Raw genomic sequence first — 19,436 nt, 5'->3', positions numbered from 1 at the left:
CTACTCTTGATCCCACTCCACAGGGTAGTTTCCAAGGTGGCTGCTGGTCTCATCAGAGTCAGCAAGCAGTGAGAGAGCAGGCAAGGCTCTCACCCAGAGTAGCAGCCATCCTATCTGTCCGATTCACTAGAAGCAAGGCACTAACTAGGCCTAGCCCCATGTTCCAGTGCTGATGATTATAGCAGGATATGAATAGAGAGGTCATTTGGGGCCGTCTTACTTAGGCTACCACATTAGAGTATTCCACATAAAAGATTTTCCAATGATACATGGATTGATTGCTCTCTAGAAATTCTTGCCTTCTCTGGCTTCTATCCTACTTTCCAGAAGAAATGTGATCCCTCTAGTTGTAACTTCACAAGTTCATATTAGCATAAGGATGTACAGGGTGGAATTTAAGAAGCAAGATGGTTCTAGGACAGGAAGGACACTCTGTGGAGCATTTCAGGAAGAGGAGGCAGTAATAAGGCTGAGAGCAGGAGTGGTTGGGACTGTGGGGAGGGGACTGGTGTGCCTGGTGGAGAAAACACAGCATCCTTTCCGCAGATCCAAAGACCTGTTGCCAGATACCTTGCAGTGAAGTGAGTTGATACCCCTTCACCAGTGTGTTCCTCATCAGAGACCGTAAGTGCCCCAATATTGGTGGGCTGTATCTAGTGTCTTTGACTTGCCCAAGATGCCAAACTGGCAAGAGTTTAATGCCAGCTTTGTTGTAGCACTGTTTTAATCCAGGAAGGTCGTAGTCAGGGGCTCAGCTGTGATACCTGTCAGGAAAAAAACCTTGCTTTCCCATTGGCCTTTATTTTGTTCTTTAGGCAGCTGCTATCAAAGACGATTTCAAGAGTCTAGTTTGTCTCTTCCTCAGAAGACTTGTTGAGGGCAGTGACCCCAGTAGGGTGGATGTTCAATGGAGGGGACAATGTGTTTTCACATTCCCATCGTAGAGTTGTTGTTGTTGTTGTTGTTGTTGTTGTTGTTGTTGTTGTTTGTATCAGTCCTTGGGCTTGAACTCAGGACCTGGACACTGTCTCTCAGCTTTATTGGCTCAAGGCTAGTGTTCTAACCCTTTGAGCCACCATTCCACTTCCAGCTCTTTTTGAGTAGTTTATTGGAGATAAGAGTCTCATAGACTTTCCTGCCCAGGACGACTTTGAACCTCGATCTTCAAATCTCAGCCTCCTGAGTAACTAGAATTGCAGACATGAGCCACTGGTGCCCAGCCCTCAGTTTTAGCCCCAGGTGGCTGGCCAGGTCTTGTCTCAACCTCATCGTCACTTTCTGACCCTCTCCTCAAGTACCAGTGCCTGGCCTAGAGCACACTGGGGACATTTGCGAGACTCCTCACCCTGCGTTTAATGCTAGGCTGTCCTCTGAGGGGATGGCAGGTGACTGTCATTTGGTGAAGTGAGTTTGAATTTCACAGGTCATTTTTTTTGTCTTTTTTTTTCTCCTAATCTAATTTTTTTTTGGGGGGGGGAAGGGGGATGGCTCTGGTTCTGGGACCTGAACTCTGGGCCTGGGCACTGTCCCTCAGCTCTTCACCTCAAGGCTAGCACTCTTACCACTTGAGCCACAGTGCCACTTCCGGCTTTTTCTGTTTATGTGATGGTGAGGAATCAAACCCAGGGCCTCATGCATGCAAGGCAAGCACTCTACTACTGAGCCACCTTCCCAGCCCCAACTGAATCTAATTTTTTTTTTTTTGGGTCCAGTCGTGGGGCCTGAACTCTGGGCCTGGGCGCTGTCCCTCAGCATTTCAGCTCAAGGCTAGTGCTCTACCACTTGAGCCACAGCGCCACTTCTGGCTTTTTGCTTATGTGGTGCTGAGGAATCGAACCCAGGGCCTCATGCATGCAAGGCAAGCACTCTACCACTGAGCCACCTTCCCAGCCCCTGAATCTAATTTTTATCTTGAATTCTTACTCTGTCTGTGAGCTTGCTTACTCCTGACATTTCCTGGCTAAATCAAGAATTGATCTCAGAAATCCTGCCCCCTTCCTGCATATGAAATTGTGCAGTGTGTACAGCTGGATTGTAACCTTAGTGGATGAGAGCCCCCCATCTCCACCTTCATGAGTGCCGGGTCTTGGGACCATTTTGCCCCATCAGGTCTTTGGTTGGGTAGGCCTGATTCACACAGGCTCCATGGTGAGGCACTGAATGCAAATCCTCCCGGAATCCACAGGTGACTCCATCAAGGCTCTGACTCTCATGATATGAGAGACAGCAGGGCTCATAACTTCTCACAGTCACCACTAAGCCACTGTTGGCAGTTAGCTGTGAAAAAGCCATTGGCTGCTGGGGAGCTGGGCAGTCTTTCTACCTTTATCCTGTTCCTGCTGGCCCTGGGCTGTGCCTGCATCTACCACTTTTGTGATCTCTTATATCTAAGTTGTCAGTTTGTAAGGCTTTCTAACATCGAACTCTGTGGCCTGCTGTGCACATTCCCTCCCTTCTCTCCCCAGCTTCCTGACCTAGTTTGAATTGGGGCTGAAATCCTAGGTCTTTCTGCTCATGTACAGAAGGCACCACTTTTAAACCTTAAAGCACATGAAGTCTAGCCAGTATTATTGGCCTCTCTCCTCTTAAGATGACCCCAAAGTAGAGACTGATGGTGCTGAGGGAAGCTCCCGGAATACAGTAATTAATGTGCAATTAATAGCCAAAACAGGACTCATGATTCATGTATAAACTAAGAAGAAAACATGTACATACCTTGAAAAAATGAATAATGATAAAATGTAATTACTAACAAAACCAGAAGAGTATTTCATAATACAATGTATTTAATCACTGGTGGACAATTATGAATTAATAATATTTTCTACAGCAAGAAAAGCTTCCACGGTTGTGGGAGGGTATTAATCCAAGTTAATAGGCTGGAATTTTTCCACATTTAGCTATTAAACAGTGGCCAGTGTACATTTACATATGTATGTATGTATGTTTTGAGCAAACGTGTTCATTTATCTTGAGGAACTACTCAGGAGTAGAATTTGCTGGGATATATGGTTAGGTTTATGTTCAAAATTTTAAGAAACTGCTGAAATATTTTCTGAAATGGTTGTACTTTCACTGGTCTTGCCAACAACATCTGGGCTTCCCTGGATTCTGTCATACCTCCATTATGGCTATTTTGGTGGGTAATAATAGTACTACCCTCTATCTCTATTCCCATTTCCCTCATAACTTATGCTAAGCATCTTTCATGCAACTGTTAGTCTGCTTGTACTTTTAAAAAATGTATTATCATTATTATTATTATTATTATTAAGGTAATGTATAGCAATTATACTTCTTTAGCTAAAAGTCTTTCAAATTTTTGCCCATTTTGTCATTGGGTTGTTTTTCTTATTGACATGAGTTCTTTAGGTGTTCTGAACACAGATTTTTCTACCAAATCTAATTTGCAAATACTTTCCCAGTCTGGTTTGTATTTTTAATTTTTCTTCATAATGTCATTTTACAATCATTTTATTAAACTATAATCTAGATACCATAGAGTTTTCCATTTTAAAGTATAAAATTAAGTCGTTTTTATATATGTCACCATCACTACCATGACTACCACTGGTTTTAGAAACACTTTATGAGTGTCAAAAAGAAACCTGATATCCATGTGACAGTCATTCCTCATCCTTCTCAAACTCCCACCCAGCCCAGACAGCCACGAAGCTACTTTCTGTCTCTGGAATTTGCATATTCTGAGGATTCCATATAATAAGTATTATATGCGTGGTCTTTTGTGACTGACTTCTTTGAGTTAACAAAATATTTTCAGGGTTCACCCATGCTGTAGCGTATATCACTACTTCATTCCTCCTTATTGCTAAATAATATTGCATTAAATGGATATAGCACACTTTCTGTTTTTTTTCTTTTTTCCTTTGCTGGTTCTGGGGCTTGAACGCAGGGCCTGAGCGCTGTTCCTGAGCATTTTTGCTCAAGGCTAGCACTCTACCACTTAAGCCAGAGCTCTACCTCTGGCTTTTTGGTGGTTAATTGGAGATGAGAATTCCATAGACTTTTCTGTCCTGGCTGGCTTGGAACCAGGCTTCTCAGATCTCAGCCTCCTGAGTGCTAGCCACTGGCACTCAAAAGTCACTTGTTTGAATTTCCCTTTCTTTAATATCTAGTAATGTTGAACATCTTTTCATGTACCTATTGTTATTCATATATCTTCTTTGGAGAAATATCTATTCAGGGCATTTGCCATTTTAAAATAAAGTTATTCATCCTTTTTATTACTGATTTAAGAGTTCTTTGTATATACTAGAGGAAAATTCCTTATGAGATACATAATTTCAAAGTTTTCTTCCTTTATGTTGTATAAGTCATCTTTTATTTGACTCACTCCTCTTTCTCTCTGTTCCCTTCTGGTGATTAAATACTAGGACTTGTGAATGTTAGCAAACACAAGGCTCTACCAGTTGAGCCACACCCCAGCCCTTTTGCTTACACCTTTTGCTTACAGTAGTTTGTTATTTTTGGTTTTGGGGTTTGGTTTTTTTCTTTTCTTTTCTTTTTCTTTTTTGCTTTTGCTCTCTCTCTCTCTCTCCCTCTCTCTCTCTCTCTCTCTCTCTCACTCTCACTCTTCTCTTTCTCTTTCTCTTTCTCTTTCTCTTTCTCTTTCTCTTTCTCTTTCTCTTTCTCTTTCTCTTTCTCTTTCTCTTTCTCTTTCTCTTTCTCTTTCTCTTTCTCTTTCTCTTTCTCTTTCTCTTTCTCTCCCAGTCCGGGGCTTAAAGTCAGGGCCTGGACATTGTCCCTGAGGATTTTTGTTCAAGGCTAGTGCTTTATCCTTTGATCCATAGCTCCACTTCCAGATTTTTGGTGCCTAATTGGAGACAAAAGTCTTACAGACTTTCCTGTTCAGGCTGCCTTGGAATGGATATCCTCAGATCTCAGCCTCCTTAGTAGCTAGGATTTTAAGCATGAGCCATGGCAGCTCTTATTAGGGTTGTTTTATTTGTTTGTGCCAGTCCTGGGACTTGAACTCATGGCCTTCAACTCATTCCCCTGAGTTTTGTGCTCAAGGCTAGTGCTTGAGCCACAGTTCTACTTTGGGCTTTTTTGTTTGTTTGTTTATAGTTAATTGGAGATAAGAGTCTCACAGCTTTCCTGCCAGGGCTGTCTTCAAACCAAGATCCTCAGATCTCAGACTTCTGAGTAGCTAGGTATTAAAGGCATGAGCCACCAGTGCCTAGCTTTTTATTAGTTTTTTAGATAGGGTCTTGGTAACTTTTGCCAGTGCCAGTCTTGGACTGTGATCCCCCTATCTCCATTGCTGAGTAACCAGAATCCTAGGTGTGAACCATATGCCCGGCCCATCTTTTCATTTTCTGTAGTGTCCTTTGAAGCATGAAAGTATTTAATTTTATGATACTTTTGTAGCTTTTGCTTTGATATATTATCTTAAAAGTTAGTACCGCCGGGCTCTGGTAGCTCACGCCTGTAATCCTAGCTACTCAGGAGGCTGAGATCTGAGGATCACAGTTCAAAGCCAGCCCGGGCAGGAGAGACCGTAAGACTCCTATCTCCAATAAGCCACCAGAAAACCGGAAGTAGTGCTGTAGCTCAAGTGGTAGAGCGCTCGCCTTGAAATGAAGAGCTGAGGGACAGCGCCCAGGCCCAGAGTTCAATTCCCGTGACCGACCAAAAAAAAAAAAAAAAGTTAGTACCTAATCTAAGTGCATTAAGCTTTCTCTCATGTTATCTTCTAAGAGTTTTATTCTTTCAATTCTTAGATTTAAGTTGCTGTTACATTTTGAATGGATTAATCTCTACTGTAGTTAAGTAATTATTTTGAAGACCAAAGTTTTTTAATTACTTGACAATAATTGTACATTTTGGGGGGAAGATACATGCAATATATTTTGGTACATTTTACATTGTCTTTTTTTTTTTTTTTTTTTGCTGGTCGTGGTTGCTGAACTCTGGGCCTAAGCCTGGGCCTGGGCACTGTCCCTCAGCTCTTCAGCTCAAGGCTTGGGTCCTACCACTTGAGCCACAGTGCCACTTCTGGCTTTTTCTGCTTATGTGGTGCTGAGGAATAGAAACCAGGGCCTCATGCATGCAAGGCAAGCACTTTTACCACTGAGCCAACTTCTTAGCCCTATACATTAAGTCTTGATCAACTCAAGATATCCATTATTATAAGCATTTATCATTTTTGTGATAAGAGCATTCACAGTACTTTCTTATAGTTATTTTGGCTTTTTTTTTTTTTTTTTTTTTGCCTGTCCTTGGGCTTGAACTCTGGGCCTGGGTGCTGTCCCCTGAACCTCTTTGTACTCAAGGCTAGCACTCTACCACTTGAGCCACCATTCCACTTCTAGCTTTTTCTGGTTAGTTCATTGGAGATAAGAATCTCACAGACTTTCCTGCCCAGGCTGGCTTTGGACCGTGATCCTCAGATCTCAGCCTCCTGAGTAGCTAGGATTACAGGCATGAGCCACTACCAGCACCTGGCTATTTTGGCAAATTTTTGATAAAAATTAATTTGTAGGTTTTTTACATTTTCTGGTTTTGGTTTAATATTTAAGAAAATCTTGCCCAACTTAAAGAAACCAGATTTTTCTTAACATTTCATGAAATTTTGTTGACAGTTATTACATTCCGTTTTGAGGTTTTTGTTTTGTTTTGTTTGAATGTGGTATGAAGTAAAGATCTGAGTTCATCTTTATCATGGATCATTCTTAGTATACTAAGTGATGAAATTTCAATATGTGTAGTATGATACAATTCACGTACTAATTGCATGAAAATATATTATTCATAATTCTACATGTACATAGAAGGAAAAAGGTTAAAAAAAATTCCCGAATCTCTAATAAGGAAAAGAGGAAGGAACTGAGATTGGAAAGAATTAATGGTAAAAAAGATCTCCAGAATTATTTACACTAATTTGATACAATATTAACAATTACTCATCTGGGTGGTTTATTGTAATATTTTTTAGTTTTCTGAATTTTTTTTCCCAACACACAAATGATTCAAATAAGAACCATACAAATCTAGATGTGGTAGGACAGCCTGTAATCTCAGCACTTAGGAGGCTAAAGCAGGATGATAGCTCAAGGCCAGTTTAGGCTGCATAGCAAGACCCAGCATCAGAAAGCAAATAGACCTGTGTGGTAGCTTAGGCCTATAATTATAGCTACTTAGGAGGCAGAGAATAGGAGGACCATGGTTGGGGCCAACTCTAGCAAAAAAGTAGATAGATCCCCATCAAACAAAACACGCTGGGTGTGGTGATTCATACCTATCATTCCAACTATGTAAGTGAAAGGATTGCAGTCTGAGGCTGGCCCTGGGCACAAGCAAGACCCTAACTGAAAAAGGACCTAGAGCAAAAAAAGGTTGGAGATGTGTCTGAAATGGTAGAGCCGAACAAACAAGAAAGAAAAGAAAAAGAGGAGGGAGAGGAGGAAAACATAAAAAGGAACCCTAGAGAGTATATCATTTCTTTTGCATTGAGGTCGGAGTTGTGTACACATCCTGCCAGCCTTCTCCAGGCAGGTTGTTACCTGTGGGGCTTCGGGGCGAGATGTCCAGAAGGACCGCTATCTTCATTTGAACTCATTCTCGTACTTTTGCTTAATGTTTTTTAGTTTGGCTTGCACAGAAAACCCAGACTGTGCCACAGCAGAGGCACAGGCTGAGTGAGCTGCCTTTGTTCTTTCTTTTCCATCTGCTTTATCCCTTTGCTCCTCTAAAATTATTCCAGACTTTCGCATGGGAGGGTCTCCTGTGTAACGTGGCCATTCTCACCTGGCTCTGGGTGCACATGACAGAGTGCTGCAGGTGCAGCGTGACAGCCCTGCTGATCTGGCCCGTGCAGTGCGGCCTGACCTACCACTCAAGAGCAGGGCACCACGTGGGAGCCGCTGCCCTTGCAAGGGAAGAGGATTCCAGCATCCACTTCCAGCAAGGACGCAGCCTTTCACAGACTTTCCCACTATACCTGTTAGTACCTGTTATAAAATGGGTCTATGAGGTCATATGCTTTATTCCTATGGGAATCTTGGGGAATCAGATGAGAAAATGAATATGTGGCGGTGTTTGCACACAAATGTGACAGTGTCTGTGTGTTATTTCTCAAGGAGTCAGCCCTCTGAGGTTGGCTGCTAGGCCCAGTCTGTCCACTTAAAGGCCTCTGCCTTTCTTGCCAGTGGCCTCTTTCCCACCATTCTTAAGATGCCTTTCATCCCTCCTTTCTTTCCTTCATCTCCCAAGTCCTGGGGGGGGGGGGTCTCCTGGTTCCCTTCTTTCAAACACAATCATGCACCATGGCTCAGACCCCCTTCTTCTTCAAAGAGGCTGGAGACCTGAGATGACATGTTTTCTCTCCCATCCTCCAGGCTCAGGCCTCAGGGTCCCCACACACATCGCCCACTCACGGAGGCAGTCGCCCCATGCCCATGCCGGTCCGCTCCACATCTGCCGGCTCCACCCCCACGCACTGCCCACAGGACTCTCTGAGCGGAGTTGGGGGAGACGTGCAGGAGGCCTTCGCGCAAGGTGAGTCCCCTTGAGAGGAAGGGAGGGGTGTGTGTGTGTGTGTGTGTGTGTGTGTGTGTGTGTGTGTGTGTGTGTGTGTGTGTGTGTGTGTGTGTGTGTGTGTGTGTGTGTGTGTGTGTGTGTGTGTGTGTGTGTGTGTGTGTGTGTGTGTGTGTGTGTGTGGAGTTGGGGGAGATGTGCAGGAGGCCTTCGCGCAAGGTGAGTCCCCTTGAGAGGAAGGGAGGGAGGGTGTGTGTGTGTGTGTGTGTGTGTGTTTTCTGAGCTTTACCCAATTTAGATGATGAGTTCATCTTGGCCTTATGTCTCAGGTTTATGGGATTAATAAATTGTGTGCAGCCCCTTCTCAGGAGATGGGCTGATCTTCAGTGGGAGGCCTTCAGCTTCCTATGTGTGTGGAAGATAGTACCTTGGGCTTTGCCCCTGGGAAGGACTGGCTGGAATTAAGGCATGCACTTGGCTTGCACAGGAAAAGTGATAGTGTACATAGGGCAACTGATGGTCAGTAGTATGCAGTTGCCATGGCCATCTGAAGAGCGAGGGGTCTGCCCTCCTTGTACTGGGGAAGGAAGTCTTGGCCAGGGCTAAGAATGTGGAGTTGGGGGCTTGGGGAGCTCCTTCAAAGCTGAGGAGCGCTGGAGTGAGGCGTGCTCTGCATTCCCACAGTAGCATGTGTATTACACACACAGTAGCTGTGAAGCGTGGACGTGACAGACTCTACTCTCCGGGTGGAGTGGGGGTGGGCCCGGGCTCCTGATGTGTGGGGAGCAGGTGAACTTGCGGTGGCCCTATCTCCCCTTAGCTGTTTCACACCTGGGTCCCAAGGCATCAGCCCAGCGCGTGTTATCCCCACCCACCCACCCTCCCTGCCATCTGCTCTGACTCCACAGGAACCAGGAGAAACCTCCGCAATGACCTGCTGGTGGCTGCTGACTCCATCACCAACACCATGTCGTCCCTAGTGAAGGAGCTCCATTCAGGTGAAACCCAGAGCTCCTGCCGGCAACCTCCCTGCCCCCTTCACACCCACACCGGCAGAAGGGCAACCAGGACGCACCTCATCCCACCATGCAGTTTTCCTTCCAGGAACACATGAGCTCTTCACCCAGCGCACCGCCCATGACCCATGAGCACAGAACAGCAGTGACACAGTTGATATGTCTAGTGGAGCAAATCCAGTTCTGAATGTAGGAAATACATCTCTGAAGTGCAGCCAGGCCCCTTCCTCACTCACTCGTTTCCCGCCTGCTTTGTCCACAGCAGCTCTCCCTAGGCCAAACACCGGCTCACTCTGAAGCTATCCTGGACGCCAGCGAGTCAGCACACCCCGCCGGGCTCTACCCGCTACCCTCTGCTCTCTCCTGTTTCATTCACTTTTGAAACCTGTCCTCTCCTTTTGTTCTCCACCAGGCTCTGATTTCACCTGAAGTTCCTGACCTGCCGCTTCCTGCTCTTCCTGCCCAGTCTTATCTGACTTCTTTCTCCATCTCTCCACCACTCGGGCAATACTGCAGTGACTTCTCAGAAACCTCTGCCTTGAGGCCTTTTCCCCTCACATAAAACCCAGGAAAGAGAGAAAGCCAAAGGCCTCTTACGAGCCGTCTACCGCCTCGTATCCCCACACCAGAGATGTAGCCACCGACACTTAGAAACTGTTTTCCACACGGCATGTTACTAAGCGCGTGGGCTCCCTTCCTCACACCAAGGGCCCAGCTCTGTCCCTTGTCACCTAACACAGTGCTTGCTCGTAAGTAGCTTAGCAGGATGATTAAAGTACAAAGTAGTTTTGCAGGATTATTATTCAGACACTCTTATGTTAGGCAAGGCTGGGGTGGTTAGCAGGGGAAAGCATTTAAACTCTAGGGTTGTCCTGGGACACCAAACCAAGGTCAGGCCCACGTTTGCTCTCAAGACTGGGCATTTTCTTCCAGGAGAGAATATACACGTGGAGTCTAGTTGGTTTTCCCAACTCAGGTCAGGAGCTCTCTGATGCCCCTTTCCCCATCTGGCCCTGTTTCTCAAGCCCCCATAAAAACCCAGGCTCTCTCCACAGGCATGGAGGTGATAGCCTTTGGGGGTGACTTCACAGATGATTGGAGGGTCTGCTCCCCACCTTCCCTGACAGGCCTCCCTCCTGTGTTCAGAGGGAAGTCCTTTAGGGGATTTTAGGCCATGGAAGTAAAGTACACCTATGCACAGTGGCTACTTGTGAGAGTTTATCCTAAATGAGTGGCTATGCACTTAGCACACTGGGATGAGCATGTGACACCATTGAAAGTGATTGGCCCTCAGTAAACAAAACCATCTACAGTTTCCAACAGCTTCTCAAGCATTAGGTGTTGATGGGGACACTTCAGTAATGCGTAGTAGGAAAGGGTGGTTGTAACAAAACTGTGTGGTGTTGTTACCAGGTGCTTAAGAGATCTCATTGTCCTCTCCCTCTGGAAATGTGGTGAGCAGTTATCAGAAAAATGATTTGTCTGAAGTCATGCAGCCAGAAATAACAAACTTAGATCTTCAGAACATGAAGCCAGTGCTCTGACCCATCCCAAGATAGGTGTTACTCCCAGGGCTCAGTGAGGCTGTGTTTGCCGACTCTGTCCTGTCACTGAGCATTGAAGCCCATGGGGCAATGTGGATTTAATCCACGTGTTGTATAGCATCCCTGGAAACTACGGAGGTGTTTTGTTCTTGTTACTTTGTTTTATTTTAAGAATCTCACCATGTAGTACAGGTTGGCCTCAAACTGGCAATCTTCCTGCCTCTGACTAAGTGCTGGAATTACCCCATCTGGCATGAAAAGCCAGTTTTTCTGTGAAAAGAAGAGCCTTGCCCATACCAACACCAGTTGATAGTTCACTTGAGTATGGCTTCTCAAGGTTTTGTTAGAATGAAAAGATATTCGGATTATCTTTTTTTTTTCTTTTTGCCAGTCCTGGGGCTTGAACTCAGGACTTGGGTAATGTCCCTGAGCTTCTCTTGCTCAAGGCTAGTGCTCTACCACTTGAGCCACAGCACCACTTCCAGCTTTTTCTGTTTATGTGGTGCTGAAGAATTAATTGGAACCAAGGCTTCATGCATGCTAGGCAAGTCCTCTACCACCAACCCACATTCCCAGCCCCCCAATTACCTTTTCATATACTGTATTCATACCTATAGCTTTCCTCATCTTTTCAAAGATACTTTAAATTATGGAATTGTAGAATTCAAAAAGGTCTTAGAAGTCATTTAATCTAACTTGCTGTCCTATGTAAAAGTAAAAGTCCCCTTGAGTATTTCCAACCAACTCATTCATGACCAACTAGAATCGTTAGAAAGTTCCTTATTGAAGAACAAGATCATCGTTTTTGTAGCTGATGTATCCTTGCCCCCATAAAGCTGCCCTGAATCAATTAAACCCTTCTTTTCAAGTTTTTGATGCAGCTAGCATGGTTCCCAAATCTTTTCTTCCCAGTCCCCTGGGCCATCCTGAATGTGACATGATTTTTACTTCTCTCCTGTTCGGCTGCACCACAATATGTTCCAGTTAGTGAACCTCCCTCCCCGCCCCCATGTGGGGGTTTGTCCCTACAGAACAAGGATCTGGACTGCCTTTTGGTGCGTCCTGGGAAACGCTCCTAGATGGCATGGGCACTGTACCACATGGGAAACAAATGCGGGCATTTTCAGTTTGCTCTCGGCTAAAATGCCTAGTGAAGTGTCCTTTTACTTTTTTACTTATTTTTTTTGCCAGTCCTGGGGCTTGAACTCAGGGCACTGTCCCTAAGTTTTACTCGAAGCAAGCTCTCTACCACTTGAGCCACAGTGCCACTTCTGGCTTTTTCTGTTTATGTGGTACTGAGGAATCAAACCCAGGACCTCATGCATGCTAGGCAAGCATTCTACCATTGAGCCACATTCCCACTCTGGGTGTCCTTTTAACAGAAGCTAGTGCTACTCTAGGTATTCGTCAACCATATATTTTTATGGTTGCTTTCTTGTACGTGAATGTAAGATATTAGGTGTCTCCCTGGTAGATATCACCATTAAAAAAAAAAAAAGTCACTCAATCCCTCTCTGGTCATCAGAGAAGCCAGCAGCAAGGTGGGTAGCACCAGACTGCTGTGCTTCTTATGGACTCAGGGTTCCTGGACTTACATGAAATAGTGCTGGGGCAAGAACCTCACCAGGCACAGGCTAGGCAAGTTTATGCCTCCTGGAGACTGCAGGACTTTAGTGAGTTAGCTCCCTCCAGCCACACTGCCTGAGTTACCCTGCTCAACCTTCTTCCTTCTTGTGCTGAGCAAGAAGGCTCATTGGTCTCCTTGGACTTGTTTTTACAGCAGAGGAAGGTACAGAGGAAGAAGAAGAGAAGATGCAGAATGGGAAAGACAGAGGTAAAGGCAGCTCAGCAGGTCCTGTAGTTTGAATGGAACCCAAGCTATTGATTGGTAGATGCCATAATCCTCCCACTTTGCTTCTTCCCTCCTTCCTGCTGCACCTTCCCTGTGCCTGCAGCCCCGGCACTCCCTTCTCCCCGCTCTCTCAGTAGATGCCCAAGGTTTGCCAACCAGTGGTCAAGTCAGCCGATAACAGCAACTTCGAACACCAACTTCCTGATCTCTTTAGACTGCTTCAGGAAGTAGATACAAGCAAAACATTGCCCCTGACCTCAAGGAGTTAATCATCTAGTTAGAAAAGCAAAACTAAGATATGTAAAATAAGTGACAGCAGAAAAAGTTGATCATACTTTAAATGTATAATAATAAGGGTTTCCAGAAAGAAGGGATTATCCAGGGTAGAATAGCCAAGTGGTTTTGTTACTTCCTGGGAGCTAAAGACAAGAAAGAACTGTGTGCAGGAGATACACACTTGTTGTGTGGGAGGAGGGCTGTGCTAAATGATTTTCATGTCTGATCTCACTTAATCCTTAACAGCACTGTGAGCTGTGCATTACCACATTTTAGTCATGAAGACGTAGGTTCTGTGGGACTTCATGGAGTTCCTGAATGACAGTGGCTGGGCTTGAATTGGGTTTGTCTGATTCCTGACTTCATGCCCTTGATCTCTGTCCTTTGGTGTTGTGCTGAACAGATAACAGAATTCTCTTAGGATATTTGAGAGTCATCTGTAGTTTTGATCATATATTAGCATATCCGCTGCTGGATTCCTCCAGTACATAATGCCCGAGGCAGAGCTTTCAGTCTGTTGTTGGTGTTGTTTTCCCAATGCCTGTCACTTAGTACGATGTCAGTCAGTGAACCTGTCTGAGGACACGAACAGAGTAATAAGAAATGGAGAGGCCTCAGGAGGGAGAGGGACCTACGGGCCCTGAAACACGGCCTTCTCCTCTGGCTTCCCCACCCCAGCAGGGGGTGGAAATGTAGACAGAGCTCACAAGTGTGGATAACTGGATTGGTAATGAGTGGCAGACCCTGGGTCTACCCCAAGGCATGTCCAACTCCAAGCCCCATGCAGAATGAGTCGGCTAGGTGAAATGTGTATATCTGCGGTGAAAAGCAGTGGAGGGGAAGGCAAGGGAAGGAAGGGGGGGCGGGCAAGCCTGGTAGTGGCGCTGAAGCATTCTTTGCCCATGTAGGCTGGTGTGGATAAAAGAGGGAGGTCTCGGAGTCTCAGGGAAGGAATTGATCAGTGAGGAGAGGACAAACCTCCTGCAGATGCAGAAACCATCTAGTGAGCAGTGAGCCAGGGCGAAGTGGAAGAAATGGACAGCAGCTGGTTGAGCATGGCAATGGCACACCAGCCCCCACAGGAGGCGCCAGAAGTAGAAAAAGTGGTTCAGTCTCGAGGAAGGTAGAGACACTGATGCTCTGGGCAGGTAGGAAGGCCACAGGGCAAGTAGGGTCAGGAGACTCTCACAGATAGATGTCCACTTCTGTAAATAGCATGCCCCAAACACACACCCCAGCGCGCGCACACTGACCAAATCCCAGCATTCCTGTGGAATGTCCTTGGCTGAGGGCAAAACAGCGGCTGGGCTGGCCTCCCCTGCTGCTGGGCTGGCCTCCCCTCCCACATGCCCTTCCTGGCCCAGTAGCTTCTCCTCTGCCTCTTCTCAGCTTCCCCAAAACAAACCCAGGACTCTGCCCCAGCCTCGCAGGCCTTGCTCAGACCATGAACCATGGCTCTCAGTGCTGGTTCAAGTCTGAACCAGCTGAACCATCCTGAAGAACTGAGATGGGTTCCTTTGGCCACACAGATCTCTGGCCCAGAGACTTTCTGTCTACGCACCTGACTTGCCCTGTCAACATCTTTTCTGTCTTGCTGCTTGCCCTTGGCCTCCGCTCACCCTTGTCCAGAGCTTCTGTGTGTTTCTGTGAAGCCTTTAAGGGACTCCATACATTTCAGTTTCTATGGCTTTGGGTTGTCATTCCTGAAAGCAAGAGTGTAAGAGATAGCTGTGGTGAGAAATAATTAAAAGAAGAAAAGTTTGATTCTCGGTATAGCCTTGGTCCTGTAGTACAGTATAGCTCTTAGTGCAGATGTCCTTATGGGACCAGGTGTTTCTGGGGTGGCCTTCTGGCCCTCTGCCATGATGTAGGCAAGAGTGTACTGTGCACAGACCTAGCACTGACTGTAGTCACTGGGCATGTGTTCAAGATCAGAAACTGCTAACCCTTCATTGGGGTTGGACTCGTGCTCTCCTAATACAAACAACATGGTCAGCTTTTGTCCCATGTACATGGTCTGCTCAACACAAAAGCCATGAGCCCAAAGGTCACCGACCAAACTAGAACTCCCATCCATGTCCCCCGCAGCTCCCATTCTGCATGTGCTACTGTGACTCTTGCTCGCTAATCCCAAATATTGCTGCTGCATTGGGGTACCCTTCTTACTGTGCATCTGCCCAACCTCTCACCCCAAGTGTAAACAAGACCACACAGATAAGGCCTGGACCACCCCCCCCATACTCCCCATTCTGCCTAAGCACCTTAATACATCTCAGCTGCTCTAGTATCTCATTCTATGCTGCTGTGTCCTTCAGAATCTCTCCAGAATTGCCTTCCCGGCCCAGGGCTCTAGTCTGGTTTGCACATTGAAGAAACCCTGGTGCATGTCTGGATAGCAGTGGCCCTGGCTTTGGGCACACCCAGGCCCCCGTGTGAGCAGGAGCAGGCCTGGGCATGTCAGAACAGAGGTGTCTATAGGAAGGAAGTTCTGCCCAGTCACACGCACTTTTTTCCACGTATTCACTTCCAGAACCAGGAAGTGCCTCCCTTGCACAAGCCTCCTTAGATCTATCCCACTGTTTGCCTTCTCGAAGGCATCCATCCCCATGGCTGACTTGTGTCAGCTGAGTAGCGGGCTGTAGATGACACGACTCACCTGTTATCACACCTGGTCAGGAAAAACGTTGACAAAGGGGCAAGGCAAGTCCAGAAATCTCTGGGCTGGGTGGGTCAGGAAGGCCCCTGGAGAAAATCCTGGGGCTTTGAAGAGCCTGGGTGTGACCTTGCTGTTATTTCTGCCCATGCTGCCACAGGTTAGCAGAGGAGCGGGACACAGGAAGCGCGGGTGAGTACCACGTGGCCTCTACCTTCCTTCTGGAACGCCTCCGTTCCCCTTCCCCTTTGTTCAGTCACAGGTCCTGAGCCACAGCTGTCCAAACAAGCTAACTTTAAATTAGGATGCCTGAAAGAGCCTGACTGCGCCTTTCCTCCGCCCCAGCCCTGCCACCAAGCCAGCTTTGCTCTGTTGCCAGGCTATGACCTGTCTTATACTTCATGTCCATGGGCTGGCCTCAGGCATGGCCTGGCAGCACCAACACTGCTATCTGAGCATGCAGCAGAGGGCCAGCCGAGCGCAGCTACCTCCCTTGTACTGCCGCTGCTGCTCCCGTCCCTCAAGCCACGGACCACCCCATAGCAGAGTCCTCCGCCCTGTCCCCTGCTCAGTCCCTGACCCATAGACATGTCAGGGCTGTGCAGGACTGAACCAACTAGAAAGCAGACCAACAGTCTGACTGAGCTCCTCTCTTCCCCAAAGAATGGAGGAACCGAAGCGCAGCCATCCCCAGTGGCTGAGTCCCATTTTTCCTTCCCTAGACCTCCACTCTGATCCCAGCTCCAAGGCATTACAATCTCTGATGCCCTCAATGGAGGGACACAAGGCAGCAAGCGCTTACTTCTGGGGAAGCCTCCCTTTCAGGGGAGCAGCCATGAGAGGCCTTCTTTCTTGGGTTCTCCCTGCCCTGACGCCCTGACTTCTTAGCTTGAAAAACTAGCCATCATCTTCGGTTCCAGATCTCCAGAAAAGCCAGGGCTGCAGACCCACAGTCCAGAACAGGAACTTCCCAGACCCTGCCATCCGGGAACTGCCTCTGGGCATTCTGACTCTCCTGGCTGCACAGCCCTCTGGGACCATGCTGACCCCCTGCCCTCCCCCGCAGCATCAGCCTGCATACTGGTGGGCAGCCATGCTTCGGAAGAGCAGCCTCATTGGCAGACTAGAAGAGGGGCTTTTCCCTCCGCTTCTGGGCACATGCAAGCCAGGTCCTTTCTGCACGCAGCAAGGCCCGGCTGCCCCACCAGCTGGGGAGATCTGGAGCAGACTTGCCTTCCTGCGGAGCGTGCCAGGCCTCTCTGTCCCCAGGGCAGAGGGACTGGGTGGAAAGGAGGTGTGTGAGCGCCATCTGGCCTACCCCTCTCTGTGCACATGAGGAAACCAAGGCCCACACCGAAGGAGCTCAGTGCCAGAGCTGGAATCGGAGCCGGCCATGTGCTTTCAGCTCCTGCCCTCTTTGACCCACATCAGGAGTTAGGAGAAACCAACAGGGAGAGTAAGAGAAAACGCAGCAATCTGAAAGCCACAGTTCCTTGCAGTCCGAAGGCCTCTTCTGTGATGGCGCTAGCTAGAGCTTCCATCCTGCCCTCTCAGCATGCCCTTCTCCACAGTTCTTCCCAAGAAACCACCATCCCAAACCTGCCACCCACAAGCCAGTTCTTTCTTTTTCACAGGAGCCATTTTCTGACCCTGTGACATCTCCCATCAGGATAGAGAAGGCCCCTCACCCCAACTTTGAAAGGCTGAGCCCCTCCCTGCAGCTCCGCTGGCTCACAGCTAGTGCCCGTGACTAACCGTGAGTCTGTCCTGCACAGGCCCAGAAGACAGAGGAGCAAGCTGGCACAACCAGACGAAGGGAAGATCTTCCCCCAGAGGCACATTCCTATCCATCTATCCACTGCACACCTGGACTGGGCTTGCAGGCTGCCAGACGTCACTCCGCAGCCAGAGAGAGGGGAGCCAGGCTGGTGGGAAGTGGGGAGGGACGGCCGGGAGCCACAGCTGGTGGGCCTTCCCCTCCACAGCCCTGCATGCACTAGCTGCTTCCTTCCTCCCCTCAGGGCATGGCTCATCTCTGCATCAGGAATTTACCAGGAGATTGAAAAAAAAAAAAAAAAAGAAAGAAAGAAAAGGAAAAGCACAAAGCTGTGTGTGTTTGTGACCTGATGAATCTCCTGGCACCTGGCCGGCACGTGGCACACTCCCCCTGGTATAGGGGCCCCAGGTTTCCTCTTACCTCTGACCTTTAAAAGCCAACAGGTCGTCGTCTTCGGTCTATGCGAAGAAAGCTGCAGGACCTACGCAGTTGTATAGACATTCACACCCTGGCCACAGTGCTAAAAATAGCCTCCTTCCTTTCTCACACTGCTGAGGCTTCCGCCCGCCCGGTGAGCCAGCCCGGTGCAGTGCGTGCGGGCTGCTGCTCAGACTGCAGCCTGGCCCCGGTGGAGAGCCCAGCTGCGTGCTGACCACAGAGCCGGACATGGCCACCAGGGGGCGCTGTCCGGGCGATGCTCTCACAGTCCTGCCCTCGGGTTCTGTGCGGCCTAGACACACGTGATCATCAAGTCCAATTCACCGTGATTTTCATTTATTTTCTTCTGCTCCCTGGGCTCCAGGATGTTATTTTTAGTGGAAGAGCTGCTATAAATATTTATAAAGGGCAGTGGCTGGAATGAAGTGAGAGGCCCCTACAGCTGGCTCTGTGGCACCTCTTCCCCCTTCCCACCCCCTGCAGACCCCAGCCCCCTAGCTTTGAGGTGCCATGGGCTCCACACATGGGTAGAGTCCCATGAGAACCTCCTAAGGGGACAGTTGGGAAAGAACACGGTGGCTACTGACTCCTTCCCTCCACTGTCTCATCCTTATTCCCACCTTGTACAGAGGTCAAGCCCAGAGTTGGTCAGGGCCCAATTCCACATCCCAGGTATGAGCTGCAGGTACGCAGTGGACACTGCAGCTGTGGGGACAAGGAGAATGGGAGACACGCTGACTTTTGCTCAGTTGTGACAAGGACATTTACCCTCAGAAGAAAACCTTGTCCACACGTGATAGGAGCCGGAGGTCTAGCAAGTCAGCAGATACTTGGGATGAGAAAAAACTGTGGAGGCAAAAAAGGGACGAAGGCTCTTGGCTTGCTGGAAGGCCGGAGAGGAACAAGGAAGAGCACAATGCTACATGGGAAGCTGGCAAGACCAATGGCAAGAGTGGGTGTGAGGGTCTAAAAGCTGTTGTGTGGCTGTGTCCCCCATGATCCTACTTGTCCCTGAGCAGCATGGACCAGAGAAACAGTTGAGACGAAACAGTAGGTGTGCCGAGATGTGTGTAGTGTATAGCGGTGCCCACCCCCATAGCTGTAGAATGCAGCTGCCGGCCACCCGTATAGTGACCAACGTAAGAGCAAATGTTCTTGTTCTCTGCCTGCCTCTGGGAGGAATGGCTCGGCCCTCCTGGCCGGTCACTGCTGACGAGCACCAGGGGAGAAGTCAGCCACAGAGATGGCCAGTGCCAGCATTTGGGCATGATACGTGCCTTCGCTTTCTCGGTTATTGTGGACGATTGTTTTCCTGAAGAGCTAGATTGTCCGCTGTTATCTAAGGCCCTGGAGAGTATTTTATGACTTCTTGGCACTTGCC

The 19,436-nt window shown here is 48.0% G+C and overlaps 1 protein-coding gene and 1 long non-coding RNA gene across 11 annotated transcripts in view; one reads left to right on the top strand and one right to left on the bottom strand.

Moving 5' to 3' along the window:
* The window catches only part of Dtnb (dystrobrevin beta), a 197,348-nt gene extending 179,675 nt beyond the window's left edge, over positions 1–17,673 (top strand). For 5 of the 10 annotated variants that reach the window (XM_070025158.1, XM_070025153.1, XM_070025152.1 and 2 more), the window contains 5 exons: positions 8,361–8,520; positions 9,408–9,497; positions 12,840–12,893; positions 16,001–16,032; positions 17,616–17,673. In XM_070025158.1, the coding sequence (XP_069881259.1) occupies positions 8,361–8,520; positions 9,408–9,497; positions 12,840–12,893; positions 16,001–16,005 (309 nt within the window). In that variant the 3' untranslated portion in view covers positions 16,006–16,032; positions 17,616–17,673. The remainder of the gene's footprint in view (positions 1–8,360; positions 8,521–9,407; positions 9,498–12,839; positions 12,894–16,000; positions 16,033–17,615) is intronic. The other 5 variants (XM_070025160.1, XM_070025161.1, XM_070025159.1 and 2 more) reach the window with 3 other exon arrangements.
* Positions 1–18,265, bottom strand: part of LOC138829100 (uncharacterized) — a 57,831-nt gene extending 39,566 nt beyond the window's left edge. Inside the window, exon 1 of the long non-coding RNA XR_011372487.1 lies at positions 18,038–18,265. This is a non-coding gene — a long non-coding RNA (uncharacterized lncRNA). The remainder of the gene's footprint in view (positions 1–18,037) is intronic.
* Positions 18,266–19,436: the final 1,171 nt, after the last annotated feature.

The sequence above is a fragment of the Dipodomys merriami genome, unplaced genomic scaffold, assembly GCF_024711535.1.
Source record: "Dipodomys merriami isolate MVZ:Mamm:240054 unplaced genomic scaffold, mDipMer1.0.p SCAF_17, whole genome shotgun sequence".
NCBI classification, from domain to species: domain Eukaryota; kingdom Metazoa; phylum Chordata; class Mammalia; order Rodentia; family Heteromyidae; genus Dipodomys; species Dipodomys merriami.
The sequence above is the reverse complement of the archived record's forward strand: the minus strand, read 5'-3'. Positions and strand labels throughout refer to the sequence as shown.